This window comes from Mustela nigripes, chromosome 1 (assembly GCF_022355385.1).
Source record: "Mustela nigripes isolate SB6536 chromosome 1, MUSNIG.SB6536, whole genome shotgun sequence".
NCBI lineage: Eukaryota > Metazoa > Chordata > Mammalia > Carnivora > Mustelidae > Mustela > Mustela nigripes.
Window position 1 is genome coordinate 138,234,733 of NC_081557.1, and position 14,971 is coordinate 138,249,703.

Sequence of the window (14,971 nt, forward strand, 5' to 3'; positions counted from 1 at the left end):
GTACTTAGAATACACTTGCGATGTGCAAACAGGAACAGAAAAACCTGTCTGATGTTCTCCAGCCAAACTGAGCTGCTTGGGAACAACAGGTATGAGGACGACAGATAACTGAGCGCTATTCAGTTGGAGTTTTGAAAGAGGAATACTATGTAGCCCGGGGCAGGATGCAGGGAGGCAACTATTATATCGGAACCTCAACAAAACAAGCTGAACACAGGAGATCGGTGGTGCACAATGAAAGAATGAGGTCAAAGTGTGGAACTTCAGCAATGGAGGATGATGGGAGATAGTGAACCCAGAACAAAAGGGCCCATCAAGTTTATGAGTTTCAGGAGCTGATAAGGATCTGGATGTGACCACAGAGAGGCCTCTGATGTGACAGAGAAAAAAACCCGGAAAGGTAAAGCTCACAGTGTTAGATTTGTTACCCACAAGGCTTCTGGAATCAGTGACAGGATTGAAATAGAAGAGAAGAAAACTACGCCAAGAGCTAAAGTCGAGGAATGGGCAGAAGGTTCCTCTGGGAGGTAAGATAATAAGGAAAGGGAGACAACGATAGAACTTAAAAGAACTGGGAAAGGGTAGTCAAAGAGGATACCTTTCTATCTCCCGTTCTTGGTAGGTGGCGCAAGGGATGCAGGAGTAGAAAAAGCTTTTTTTTAAAGTGAACAGAGTCCTAAAGAGATGCCTACGGCGGTGAGGCAAAGAAGTGACTAAGATATTAGGAAAGAGACCATCAACCCCAGAGTTACCTGCTCTGAGCTTAGCCCACACACATGGAGTTCGGCTGGTCAGCAAACTATGGCAAGCAGGCCACATCCAGCCTGCGGCCCACTCTGTGTATGGCCATACACAGAACGACCTTTACATCTGTAATGGGTGGTAAAACACACACAAATACGCAACAGAAATTTCATCTGGGCTGTGGTGACTAGAATATTTACTATCTTGGCTCTTCACAAAAAAAAACTTTACCAGCCTCCAATTTGCACAGAACTGCCAAGAAAGTGAGCTGCTTTTACTCTGTTCCATGGTCATGGCCTATAGAAGCTATCTTACAAAAACATACTACTGACTGGAAAACAATCTATGTAAGGCAGCAAAAGCCATCACTACAGAAAAAACATGTTCTACAGAAAATGATTAAGGATACCACTTAAAAGCATTATTCTCTTAGGCTACTCTGGTCCAGCCAGGAGTAATATGGCTGTTACTGCCACATTATTATTATATACAATGATATATAATGAAGTATGATTAGGAACTACATTATCCTAAATGGTAAAGTCAAGTCATTCATTCAACAAGTATCTACCCATTCTGGTTCCAAACAGTGTGTTTTGTTGTCTCTTTTGCTTTACGGCATAGGGAAAACCAGGGACAAATGTCTGAGGGGGAGGATGATCTGCCATATTCAGAAGTTAGTTTTCTAACAGTGTGCCTTTTTAAATATCAGACAGGATAAAACAGTTCCTATTCTCCTTACTGTAATTTAAAATTCAGTTTTTATAGCCATTTTGAAACAAAAAAAGGACACATTCCACTGACTAAAGAGATAGAAACTTCTCTAACCATAAAACCATACTTCTATTGAGTACTAAAGAAAAGCAAATCAGCATCAGTTAAAACACTGAAAATGAAATAATCAGAACTTTAAGAAGTAAAATTATGAAAATAAATTTTATCTTTAATTTTCAACAATAAAAAACTAGTAACATTATAAATAAATTATTAAGTCTTAATTGATATCTAGTTAACTTCTTTCAGCATTAATGTATATTTATTTTCTTGAAAATATGCAAATACATTTACATTGTATCCTTTAGAAAACAGCCTAAAAGATAACTGCATTTAACAAGTTCTATGAAGAACACTCTAACACATCCATGTCTTTCATGATACTTTAAATACCAAACTATGTCATTTAGCCTCTTAGAAGAGTAAGTAACACAAATAAATAACACAATTGCAATAATTGATTCTCTAATCATTAGTTGTTTCCACAATTAAAATCCATCATCTTTCATGAGAAAACAGAAAGTAATCCAGTTAACCTGAAATTATTTATCCCCTTTGTCAAAAGATAACAGATTAAGTGTGGGAGGCCAACATCATGAAAATAGTCAGCATTTTTTTACTTTATTGTTTAACACTGGCTTAAAGATAATAAAAATAATCTATCTTTTTCCTTGAATATTTCCTAAATATACAATATGTATATTGTATACAAGGAAATATGTATCACATTTCCTTGTCTATTTCCCAAAAATACAATCTATCATTTTCTTTATTTTACTAGGAAAGAAAATTGGTGTGATGTTCAAGAGGAAGATTAGTGAAACACTATTACTAAAAGTCAATTTTGCTACCGTCATTGCTCAAGAAGTATCCATAGGACCCTTTCAGCAAACATGCTGCTGTAGAAGCCCCAGAATGTGAGATCAGGGGATCCAAGGTAAACATGAGGGAAAAGATGAAAACATTTTTGTCATTATTCATATCACTCCCCCTGCCCATGAAATTTGATTAAATGGATCTAAGATTGTGCTTTTATCTCACTATATCTACTTAGGCAACTTAATGTAAATGAAAAGCAACATTCATTTCTTTCTTTTTTTTTTTTTTAAAAGATTTTATTTATTTATTTGACAGAGAGAGAGATCACAAATAGGCAGAGAGACAGACAGAGAGAGAGATGAGGAGAAGCAGGCTCCCTGCTGAGCAGAGAGCCCAATGTGGGACTCGATCCCAGGCCCCTGGGATCATGACCTGAGCCGAAGGCAGAGGCTTAACCCACTGAGCCACCCAGGCGCCCCGCAACATTCATTTCTAACTGATAATCATAACAGTGTTTTTGAAACTGCAAATGGGATTCTCATGATCAAAGAAGCTACATAGTGAATTCTTGTATCTACAGTTACTTAACATAATCAGGTCAAATATAACTTGAGGCTCTCATATTATTTACTTTTACTTCAAACAAAGGACAATTAGGCCACTGCTGTCATCTCCTCATCTGAATCACTTGATTCATCTTTTAGTTCCAGTTCCCCTAAATCTGTATCTACAGCTGTAACAGTTTTCTTCTTGCACTTCTTGGGGACCGCATCATTAGCACAAATTTTTCTCATTTTAATGTTTGGCAATTTCTTCAGATCGAAATCCCATTCCCTAAATAAATAAAAGAGACAGTATTTAGAGAGGGTGACTGGGATGCAAGATGGTGAAGCAGTCAGTATTTAAAACTCTGAAAGCAGCAGAACAAAGCTTATAAATTCATTATAGATTCAAATGCCCTACAAACAAACAATATATGCTTTAGGAAAAAAAAAGTCCCAAGAAGTAAGGCTTGCTTTGTTCACACATATTGCATCTTCTCATTAACCTACAATAGCAATAACTGCACAGACATTCCTACATATCCCAAACTTCCAATTTAATATATGAGTATTAGGCAGAATTGACAAGGAGGCTCTATGCCATTATTTATTCTCCCCAACCTGAACACTCCAGCGGGCCATACAGTATCAAGAACCTCAAAAGCAGTAACTATATCATACCCGCAAATCTCCAAAGTGCAGTCGGAAATTATTTTTCTTTTCACAATTGGCAGGAAGTCAAAGTTTCAGTAACCAAAAACATGTTATTGTTACAAAAGAAATCATCTTTCCACCTCTGAATTAACTAGTTCTTGACAGCTTAAGCTTTTCTCCGGTATCAATTCCCAGGAACCATCTTTTCTAAAAGAGGGTGCTACAAACAGTCTAGGGATAGAACTCTGAGCCATTGAGCCTGTTGCTGTTAGTTTATCTTTTTAAAAAATACAAACTGGGGAGGAAGAGTGTGACCAAGTTCTTTTAAGTATTATATTAAGGTATTTAAAAGCACCATGTCACTATCATTTTAGTGTACATCAGGTGTTTCAAATAAACACAAATTAGGAAAACTATTATTTAATAAAAGAGAAGTTCAGGTTAAAATAAACCACTGATTTTTTTTTTTTAGCTCTAATGTCTAAATTCAAAAGGTTAGAAAACTTATGTCTCATGTATTTCACATGCAGCCACAAGGAATTATAGAGAGAAACAGACTTACCTAAAAGTTCTCAGATTACCAGCATTTATAATGTCTGGAATCTCTGGGGAAGAAAATAATTCATATCCATTAAGCAGTGTTCTTTAAATCATAACATTTTATAGTTTCCTTATTTATTATCTCAGATACAATGAATAAGTGACAGAGAGCAAGAAAATCCAAAGCCAAAACAAAATCTCAAAGCACTGCTATAATGCTATATGAAAAGTAAGTTTTACAAGTATAAAGGGCTTAGTTTAAGAGGTGATTTAAGAGAAATGCTATTAAATAATAAATTCTAGCACAGAATCGGTAAAATAAAATAAACCTATTATTACTGAGATAAACCCTGTCCTTTTAATCTATGAAAGGCACCTGGCAATTTCTAATATCAATCCCATGAAATAATATGCTAGATTTTTAAATATATTTTCTTGGTGAAAAGTACATTTTCTTTTAAAAAAGATTTTATTTATTTGAGAGAGAGAGAGTAAGTGAGTGAGAGAGAACATGAGAGGGGAGAAGGTCAGAGGGAGAAGCAGACTCCCCATGGAGCTGGGAGCCATGTGAAAAAAAATTTTTTAACAAACTATAATCAGTAGATGCTCAAAGCAACTCAATAAATCTTAAACCATCTTTAATTAAAAAAAAAAAAAGGGCATTTAACAGTTCCTCACCATGATTATGAAGTTTACCATAAAACAACATGCATGATCATAGTTATCAGTAAAACACAAAAGGCATGTATAAAGAACTGGAACATTGCTGCAAAGAATATGGCCAATGCAGTAAAATAGTAATTAAAATCCAGAATTTTAACTGTCCCTCAGAACAACTTGCTTAAAATATAACCTATGAGAAATTATAGTAGTTACCAAGCATGCTTAGATCTAACCTTAAGAAAAACATGTACTGGCAACAGGCCTCTGGGGGAGAGGACGAGAGACGTCCTTGAGGCCAAGCAGCTGGGGATGCCCAGCCCGCTCGGGGTGCAATGCTACCTGCTTCATTTTTCCGTTATTTCCCCTTGCCTAAAAAGCATCAGCAGTCAGTCAGACAATCCTTTAGTTTGGGCTTGCTCACTATAGGTCATGTACTACATGACCAGACATATTTTGCCTTTCTTCTTACGTATCTGCAAGACTCATAAAAACTACTATGTGTAATCTACTCTGCCTTCTTTGTTGGTTGTTACCGACTTTCTAATAAATATGAGACTGAGGAGTTGTTCAGGGTGACAGTCTTTTCTACTGTCACCCCCTGCTCCCATTCTCTTGCAGCTGACTTGTTTGTGCCTCATTCTTCTCCCACGTGCCGTCAGGAGGCGGCACAAAATCAATGAATGAAAAAGATAAAATAAAAAGGCTTAACACAGCTATATGCTGATTAAGCCCTACAGTTTCAGAAAATATGAGTATGAGGGGGTCCAGTGTTTAAAAGGTGTAAATTAAACACCATTAAAAAAAAAATCCTAATAAAATGAGTCAGAAGTAGTTATACCACAATGGGGTGAGGAAGGGGAGGTGTCAGAATCTAGTTTTCTCTAAACCTGCAGAATTCAGTAACAATTGGCCTATGTTAATTGTCAGAGATCACAACGCTTTCTTTCACCAGACACACTCCCTGACTCTGAAAGAAACACTGTGACACAGCTGAAGAACGCTGGATCGGTTTCTGTGCTGGCTAGCTCAATCACCAGTAAGTACCTGCTCGACCTTGACCATGTTCTGTTAATTCATCTGCCTGCCACGTAGTGAACAGACTCTAGGAGGAAAGAGCAGTAGCACAGAGACCAACTGGGAGGCCGTTACAATGTACAGATCAAACAATGGTGGCTTGGATTAGGGAGGTGGTGGTAGTGGTAGCAGTTTTAAGTTATCAGATGCAAAATACATTTTACCGATGAGCTGGATGGAGTGTGAAAGTCTACAAGTTTCTAGCCTAAGAAACGGGGCAGATGGTGACCCTGCTGTATGACATACAGATCGTGTGGGAGCAAGTTTTAGGAGAAAAGCTGGACTTTGCTTTGGGAAATGTCAGGTCTGAGATGCCTAGAAGACATTCAAGTAGAGATTTTGATAAACCCCATTACATTTTGATAATGTAAGTCTGGATTTCTAGAGACACGTTAGGGTCGACAGATACAGATTTCAAAGTTCTCACCATTTAAGTGGCAATTAAAACCACAGACTGAGTGAAATGAACTAGGAATTGGTACACGTAGAAAATAAGAAGTAGTCCAAGGATGGGGACCTTGGCCAATACTTAGTTTGTGAAGATGAGGAGTCAACTAAAGAAAATGAACTAGAAAGAAAACAAGGGAAGGGCTGGGTATTCTTTACCAAATGAAAAGTATGATAAGAAAATGAAGTCATCAGTGTGCCTGGGTGGCTCGGTGGGTTAAAGCCTCTGTCTTTGGCTCAGGTCATGATTCCAGGGTCCTGGGATCAAGCCCTATATCGGATTCTCTGCTCAGCAGGGAGCCTGCTTCCCCCACCCTCTGCCTGACTCTCTGCCTCCTTGTGATCTGTCAAATAAATAAACAAAATCTTTAAAAAAAAAAAAAAAGAAAATGAAGTCATCATCTGTATCAAATGCCATAGAAATGCTGGCCGAGAATCAATGCCCAGTATAGCAACTGTTCGCCTTAGCAACGTAGAGGTCATCAGTGACCACTACTTGTTGGGCGATGTTCCAGAGAAAACACAACAGGAGGAGATGGGAGAGCTATGAACATAAACAAATTTTACGTTCTTACAAGGTAACTATCCAGTGAAAGGGACACAGAGAGTAGTGCTTGAAGCTCTCCCCAAACTTCCTGTATTAGGTTGTGTCAGGCACTTTGATAAATGAAACCTCATGTAACTTTTAAACAACTGGGGATGTAGGTATACTATTTATTTATTTATTTCAATTTTTAAATTGAAGAAAACAAAACCTGGTGGAGTGGGGAGGGTTAAATAACTTGTCCTGTTATACAGTAAGCTCTAAGGGTTTAAATCATATCTACCTAATACTACAGCTCTTTTCCATTTTTTCTTTTCAGTGAAGAAGTTCACTTCTTAGAAATGATGAAGAGAAACTGCCAACTACTTCAGAGTTTCTAGTGTTACTACTATAGTGTAAATGGCTGACACCAAGCTTCTGATGGTCTAGACATCCGTATCAAAGACACCCTTCTCAAATAAAAATATTGCCAGCTATATAACACACTACCAGCAAAACTAGATAAGAAACCAGGCCACCCTGACCCATTAAAGTCCCCTTTTAGAAAGTCCTAGTAACCTAGTAAATTGCCACTCAAGTGACCCTACTTTTCTCATGCTCTAACTCCCAGTTATGTTTTTAATTCACCAATAAAGAATGAACCTGTGTGGGCGCCTGGGTGGCTCAGTGGGTTAAGCCGCTGCCTTCGGCTCAGGTCATGATCTCAGGGTCCTGGGATCGAGTCCCGCATCAGGCTCTCTGCTCGGCAGGGAGCCTGCTTCCTCCTCTTTCTCTCTGCCTTCCTCTCTGCCTACTTGTGATCTCTCTCTGTCAAATAAATAAATAATAAAAATCTTAAAAAAAAAAAAAAAAAAAACACTTTACCTTCACACTCTGATAAAGGTAGAGCCCCAGGTCCACACACACTCTTCTTCTCCACCCTCAACTTCCCTGTGTGGCCCCAGGCATGCTATGGACCCTCCAGGCCTTTTGAGTAAAGAAGCGTGGGTTTTGTTTTGTTTTTGTTTTCTTCAAATTTCCCTGATGGTTGTTATTGGGCACATCCTGCAATCATAATCACCACAGGGCTGCGCTAGCCAGAAAAGTGGCTCTGGTTGGGGAAATACCTACAGGGGCTCAACAATATATTAACGGACCAGGTGAATGCCTCAGGCATTTCTAGCTGACAGAATTGCTATCAACAGGCTGGGACCAACACAATAGTTACAGGATATTTCCTTTACGGTCCTATACTTCAGTGTTGTTAACATCAGAATTTAAAAACCTAATTTGCTACTAAATATTTCATTTGTACTGTACTTATCAAGCAAATCCACATACTACAAATGCTGTAACATGGACCTGAAACGGAATGTGAATGAAGTAATGTTCAGGGTCATGGCAAACTTAAGAATATATGACGAAGTCTAAAAGGGAAAGCTGTTACTCCAATGAAGCAGATTATGTTACCAGACCATTTGATTTTTTTTTTTAAAGCCAGAAATCTACATGTTTCATGTGAAATTGCTAGATTTTCCTAGACTGACAATTAACAAGCCAATCAAATACCATTTGCAGGCCATGTTGCCTCTGGGTCCTCACCTGTTCGTGGGTTTTGCAAGCCTTAACTACCCTAAGTGCTTTTTCTTAAGATAGTGTTGGTAAACTAACAACCCACTTGTCTTTAAGAATGGTAAGAAATGCTTCAGTGCTAAGAATTAATGTTTGATTTCTAGTTCTTCAAGAATGACTACAACAAGGATAGCTTGGTCCTTCAAAAATCAGAAAGAGGGCACCTGGGTGGCTCAGTGGGTTAAAGCCTCTGCCTTCAGTTCAAGTCATGATCCCAGGGTCCTGGGATCAAGCCCCACATTGGGCTCTCTGCTCAGCAGGGAGCCTGCTTCCCTCTCTCTCTGCCTGCCTCTCTGCCTACTTGTGATCTCTGTCAAATAAATAAATAAAATCTTTAAAAAAAAAATTAGAAAGATAAGAAGGGCACAGCACCTACTCTAAAGAAACATAGCTGTAGTTAGAGATGGGCAAGTGGTAACTCCACAATAAAGCAAATCAGGAATGTGCCAGAGGGAGATGAAAATTTTATTGTCAAGGTAGAAAAATATGACATCATTTTCACAAGTGACAGTTCTGAGAATGTAAGAAAAAAAAGAAATTAATAAATTTGACATACTCACAAAAGAAAGGAAATCAAAAAGAAATTCAATCTAAACTAAATAAATAGAATAAATAAAATTAAACCTTTGAAAAGAATTACAAATCTGATATGGCTATGAATTTAGAAAGAATAAAAGAAAATCACAGAGAACACACCAAGGCCATATCCTTCATACTGTTGTCGTTCACGCTCCATTGTCTGCTTGATGACTGTCTCCCGGGAATAGTGCCGCCTTCCCTGCCTGTCTTTGATGCTGTTATGTAATTCAATCTGTTCTAGTTCACTGCTGAATCGATTTAAATACCTGAGAAATAAGAATGCAATTTGAGTTACAGGTCTATACATTTGGCTTATATTACTTCATTTAAAACAAACCCCAGCCTTCACCTATCCTTGAAATTTTTGTATACTTCTAAGTTCTTCATGTCCTCAGACTTCAGACTGTCCCTGGATAACCTGTGTCCAAAATTTCAGCAACCAGATCACTGTCTGCTATTCAGTATCTCCTGAATTCCAGATCCTCATATTCAACCACCTCCTGGAACTCTCCATTTGGATGTCCCATGGAAGCTTAACCCCTCAAAAGTGCTTGTGCCCACCCCCCCCCCCCCCCCCCCCCACAAACCTGTTCCATCTCTTTGGCTCTCTACGTCAGGAAATAGTACAACCATCTCCCCATCCGCCCAAGTGAACAACATTCATGTCCTCCTTGATTCCACTTTCTCCCTTTTATGCCATACATAAGTTTTCACTAATGATTTAGACTTTCTATCTTCTTAATATTTCTGGAATCTTCATTTCTTTTCACCATACTGCTAAAAAACATGCATATGCCAGCATCATCTCTTGCCCAGATTGCTCCATCAGCCTCCCAAATAAGTCCTGGTCAAAGCCATGTACCCTCAGGCCATCACCATTCTCACTATGGTGACATTTCTAAGGTTTAAATATGATCATCTCAGGTACCTACTATAAAAAGCCTATGGCTCCCAATGTCCTTTGAAAAGGTCCAAACTCTTACAGTGATACTTGAGGTCCTTGGTGAACAATACTTGTCACAATGCCCTCCTTGAGCCTATTATTTTGATGATATTTAATGTCTGGCAGATCACTAAATATGTCACTCTTAACTCTGAAGCTGTTCTCTCTGCCTAAAGGCTCTTCAAGAACTAACTTACCTCAATCTGCTAACCTTTACTCTTCAGAAGTCATTTTGATAATATTTCCATAAGAAGCCTTTCCTGATCCTAAGAAACTGGGTTAAGTAACACTATGAGGCTCAGAAATGTTATAAACCTACTAGAGTGGCTAAACCAGGATGTGACTCTAAAACCTTTTTGATAACAAAGCCCATTTACTCCTCTATAAATCCAGAACAATAATCTGTCACTTGAAGAACCAGGTTGGAGAATTCCCCTTCCTGACCCTTTGCTCATAAAGAGCCCAGTGTTTACCTTTCAATTAATTCACAAGCATCTTTCTTTGAATATCCTACTTTTTGGGGATCAAGATGACTTTGAAACCACTGCAGTTTTTCACCTATAATACCAAGTACAAAGATAGGTTAACACCATAAATCGTCACTTAAGCAATGAGTATTCATTGTACTTTCCAACATCAATGTGTTTAAAATAGCATCAAAATTTATGTCAATGTTAAATATAAAGGCTTATGTGGGCTCAAAGCTAATTAAACCAGTCAGAAAGCAAAGTGTCACATTTTAATTTGGGAGACAGGGGTGGGAGAGATGTCTTTTAGTATATATTTGTTATCCAATAAGGATGTGTAGAAAGAAAGAAACAAAGAAAGGAAGAAAGAAAGGAAGAAAACTTAACAGAACATGAAGTTCTAAGTATTTAAAAAGCAGGCTATATATTAAGAGCTTTATAATCCTATAAGGATTATAACATTATTATTCCTATTCACACACAAGAAAGGTTAAGTGGCCTGTCCAGGGCTTCAAATTAGTAAATATGTTAATGATGCAAGATCTGTCAGATACTGTGCAAAGAGTAAATCTGACCATCAGGGTCACTTTCAGTTAGATTTCTCAAATATTACAGATCAAGAAATGGCCCTACCTTAGATATGGATGACCTACTTAGAAATACTATTCTATTATCTGTGAAAGCATAAGAGATCAGTGCTCAAGAAAAGCCGAAGACTAAACAAAACAAACAAACAAACAAAGCCTGAGTCACTTTTTTTTTTTTTAAAGAGATTTTATTTATTTATTTGAGAGCGAGTGAGCAAGAGAGAACGCACGCAGGGAGAGGGAGAAGCAGACTCCCCCTTCCCGCTGAGCAGAAAGCCTGACATGGAGCTTGATCCCAGTACCCTGAGATCAGGACCTGAGCTGAAGGCGGATGCTTAATAGACTGAGCCACCCAGGCACCCCCTAAGAGTCCCTATTTTGAAATCAGGCTTGTAAGTAAAAATTTACTAACAATCCTGCTCCTCTCACCCCCCCAGAAATAATTGTGACACTGAGATACAGACTGAGGATGCATGTATCCACATCACTAAATTTCTGTTTCCAAAATACTTAGGCCATAATCCTTCCTAATTCTAATGGTTAGGGATCTAGAATTAAACTTCAGAGATAGATAAATAGATAGAAAGACAGATAGATGTAGGTAGGTAAATATAAACTAGTTTCTGAAAAACAGCTAGATATTATTAACAAGAGTTAATGATTGATTTTTGTTTTAATTAAGAGTTAATGATTGACTTTAAGAGTTAATGATTGATTTTACTTTGTTTTAATTAAGTTTAGTAAAGAAAATTCCCTAAAAGAATCAAAAGAAAAACAGGCACAGAACAGAACTTCACTATAATTTAGTCAGAGTGTCAAATGAGTAAATCTGCTTACCAATAAGATTGAGACGCAACGCCTTTTCATTCTTCAATCTTAAAAGAAAAGGTGCATGTGTTAGAAAATTTCCAAAAAAAATTTTTAAATCTATCAAAAACAAAACAAAACAAAAACTGCCCACAAAACTTTAATTCAAGGATCACTCTTTTCTACATATGAAATTAATTTTGTTAGTGCAGAAACACTGAACACCATGCTTTTCTTCTAAGTAACTGGAACAAAATGTTACTATAAACTTTTCTTTGGGTTTTCAGTGACTAATGACTAAAAGACACCTATAGAACAAATCAGTTTTGAAAACACAAAAAAGTTTGACTGGATTATGAATGTTCAGGTGGGTAATAGTTGTGCACAAAAGAGTAATGAATACCTTCTAGAAGATGGAGGGCAACTACCAAGACCAAAATGCCTAGTATCACCTTTTAAACTTCAACAGGAACAAAACAGCATGTTTACTTTTCATAATTAAAAGAATGATAATAAGGAAAAAGAACTCATTTATTTTCAGAAAACAGTCTAGGTTACATGATTCCCATTATTGGCATTCTAAATATTAATTCAGAAGACAACTCTGGACAGCTAGTTTTTGCTACACTTTAGGCTACTCACTAGATACAGCAATGAACAAGAAAATCTACTGTCCCTGACTAACAAAGCAGACAAGATTTACCCTCCCACTTTAACCAACTAGAAAACTGGAGAAATAAAATGAAGCCCTTTTTAATAAAAAATTTCAGGTACAGAATGGGGAGATATTCACAATACAAATAACTAACAGAAGACTTGCATTCAGATTATACAAACACTTCTTACAACTTAAAAAGACTACTTAATACCAAAATGGGCAAAAGATTTTAACAGATTTTTCACCATATCAAAGACATAGAAATAATTAGTAAGTGCATATAAAGATACTTGAATATCATTAGTTATCAAAATGTAAAGATTAAATCAAACTAAGATACTATCATACAACCACTAGAATTTAAAAACTGATAATACAGCAAGTTTGAGAGGATATGGAGAGAAAATAACTCTCATACACTGGTGGTGAAAATATTAAATGATACTATCGCTTTGGATAAAGCAATTTTTTACATACTTAAACATGAACCTATCATATGACCAGCAATTCTTATAAACTTAATTTCATATAAACATAATTTTCTTATGTATTTTAACATACAATCACCATATGACCCAGCAATTCCAGTTCTAGGAACTGAAAAATGAAAACAAGTGTCCAAATACTGTATGTGAACATTCATGGCAGCTTTATTCGTTAATAGCAGAGGCTGATAAATTTCTTCTTAAATGGCCAGAGAAATGTGGTCAGTCTCTATCACAACTACTGATTTCTGTCATCGTAGCCTAAAAGCACCAACACACAATACAAAAGGAATGGGCACAGCTAGCTGCTTTCCACTAAAACTTTCTAATAAAAACTGGGGCTGGACTCTTAGTTTGCAGACCCCAATAACAGCCCAGTACTGTAAATAATCCAAATGAACATCATAGGTAAATGAATAAACAAAGTGCAGATCCATACAATTGAATACTACTCAGTAATAAGAAAGACAACTAATACGTGAAATATATGAATATGGGTAAATTTCATAAACATTATGCTAAGAAGTTGGCACAAAAAATTACATATAATCACTTCATTTATATAAAACATTAGGAAAAACGATTCATAACACCTACAAACCCAACAGGAGATCAAAGAGAAGAGCAGCAATTCTAGAAACAGAAAATTGACCACTTTCTAAAAGGTAGAACATGTGGAGAAGTCAATCTGAAGCAAAGGGAAGAAAGACTGTGGAGGAGGGGCCAGCTCCCGAGCAAACGGTGGAGCAGTAGAGCACAACATTTGAACATTTAAAAGTATGCTCCGCTAAGGGACATCACTCCAGAGGCGAAGCGGGGATGGAGCCCTTTGGGAGACAATACAGTCTCAGGTACCGCAGGGTCACAGAAGATCAGGGCTGAGTGTAGCAGAGTTCGCAGGTATCAGAGCAGGAAAGCTGGCTACAGAGTCAGAGCCAAGGAGTGAGCTATCAGCTTGGGTTACCTTAAACTGTGATCCCTGGCACAAACAGGCCACTGCTCTTTGAGTAGGGACCCCACAATTGGCAGATCTGGAAAAACCCACCTTCCTTCTCTGGAGGCAGGAATCTGCTAGGTTTGGAGATTCCAAATGGGGCTATGTGTCAGAAAGAGAGAAGCTCGGTCACAGGCTGGGTGAGCTTGGAGCGGGGCTGGAAGCCAGGAAGACAGGAGTGATTGAGTGCTTTTCTCCAAGGATGCACTGAGTAGGGGGCCCCACCTCTCCACTCTTCCGGGCCAGAGATTTCGGCCTTGGGCAAAGATATTTGAGAATCACTATAACAGGCCCCTCCCCCAGAAGATCAGCAAGAACATCCAGCCAAGACCAAGCTTACTGATCAAGGAGAACAGCAGAATTCCAGAGGAGGGGAAAGCATGGAGTTCATGGTTTTCTCCCCATGATTCTTTAGTCTTGCAAAGTTAGATAATTTTTAAAATTTTTTTCTTATTTTAATTATTTTTACTTTTCCTCTTTCCATGTTTTATTAACTAGTTGAACACTACCTTCCTTAAAAAAAAAACTTTTTAAATCTTCATTACTATAGTCATATTTTATCCTTCATTGTATCTAACTTTATTTTTTGAATACATATAGGGTGTTTTCTTCTAAAAAATTTTTGGGATACAATTTCTTCTAATAGATCAAAATATACCCTAAATCTAGCACAGGGCTTTGTTCTAGTCTCCAGCCTGAGCAAATTCCCTCCACTTTCTTTTTCCAACCAACTTATCAATTCTTTTTTTAGAATCTTTCTAAAATTTTCATCCTTACAGTCGTATTTCATCCCTTCATTGTGTTTACCCTTATTTTAGTATATATATAAGTTTTTCTTTCTTTAAAATTCTGGAAGGTAGTTTCTTCCAGGAGACCAAAATACACCCAAAATCAAATGGGTAACTCTGTTCTATTCACCAGTCTAAAACATGTATTATTTCTTAAACTTCTTTTTACCTCCTTTTTTCTCCCCCCAATTTAGGGTCTCTTCTGATTTGCTTAATGTACATTTTTCTGGGGTCTTTGTCACTCTTTTAGT

General features: G+C 37.4%; 1 protein-coding gene across 1 annotated transcript in view; it reads right to left on the reverse strand.

Annotated features, from left to right (window-relative positions):
* Positions 1-2,952: 2,952 nt before the first annotated feature.
* The window catches only part of TMA16 (translation machinery associated 16 homolog), a 34,800-nt gene continuing 22,781 nt past the window's right edge, over positions 2,953-14,971 (reverse strand). The window contains exons 3-7 of the mRNA XM_059374267.1: positions 11,826-11,863; positions 10,408-10,492; positions 9,109-9,257; positions 4,096-4,138; positions 2,953-3,171 (exon numbers count right to left, since the gene is read on the reverse strand). Of these exons, the coding sequence (XP_059230250.1) occupies positions 2,991-3,171; positions 4,096-4,138; positions 9,109-9,257; positions 10,408-10,492; positions 11,826-11,863 (496 nt within the window). The 3' untranslated portion in view covers positions 2,953-2,990. The remainder of the gene's footprint in view (positions 3,172-4,095; positions 4,139-9,108; positions 9,258-10,407; positions 10,493-11,825; positions 11,864-14,971) is intronic.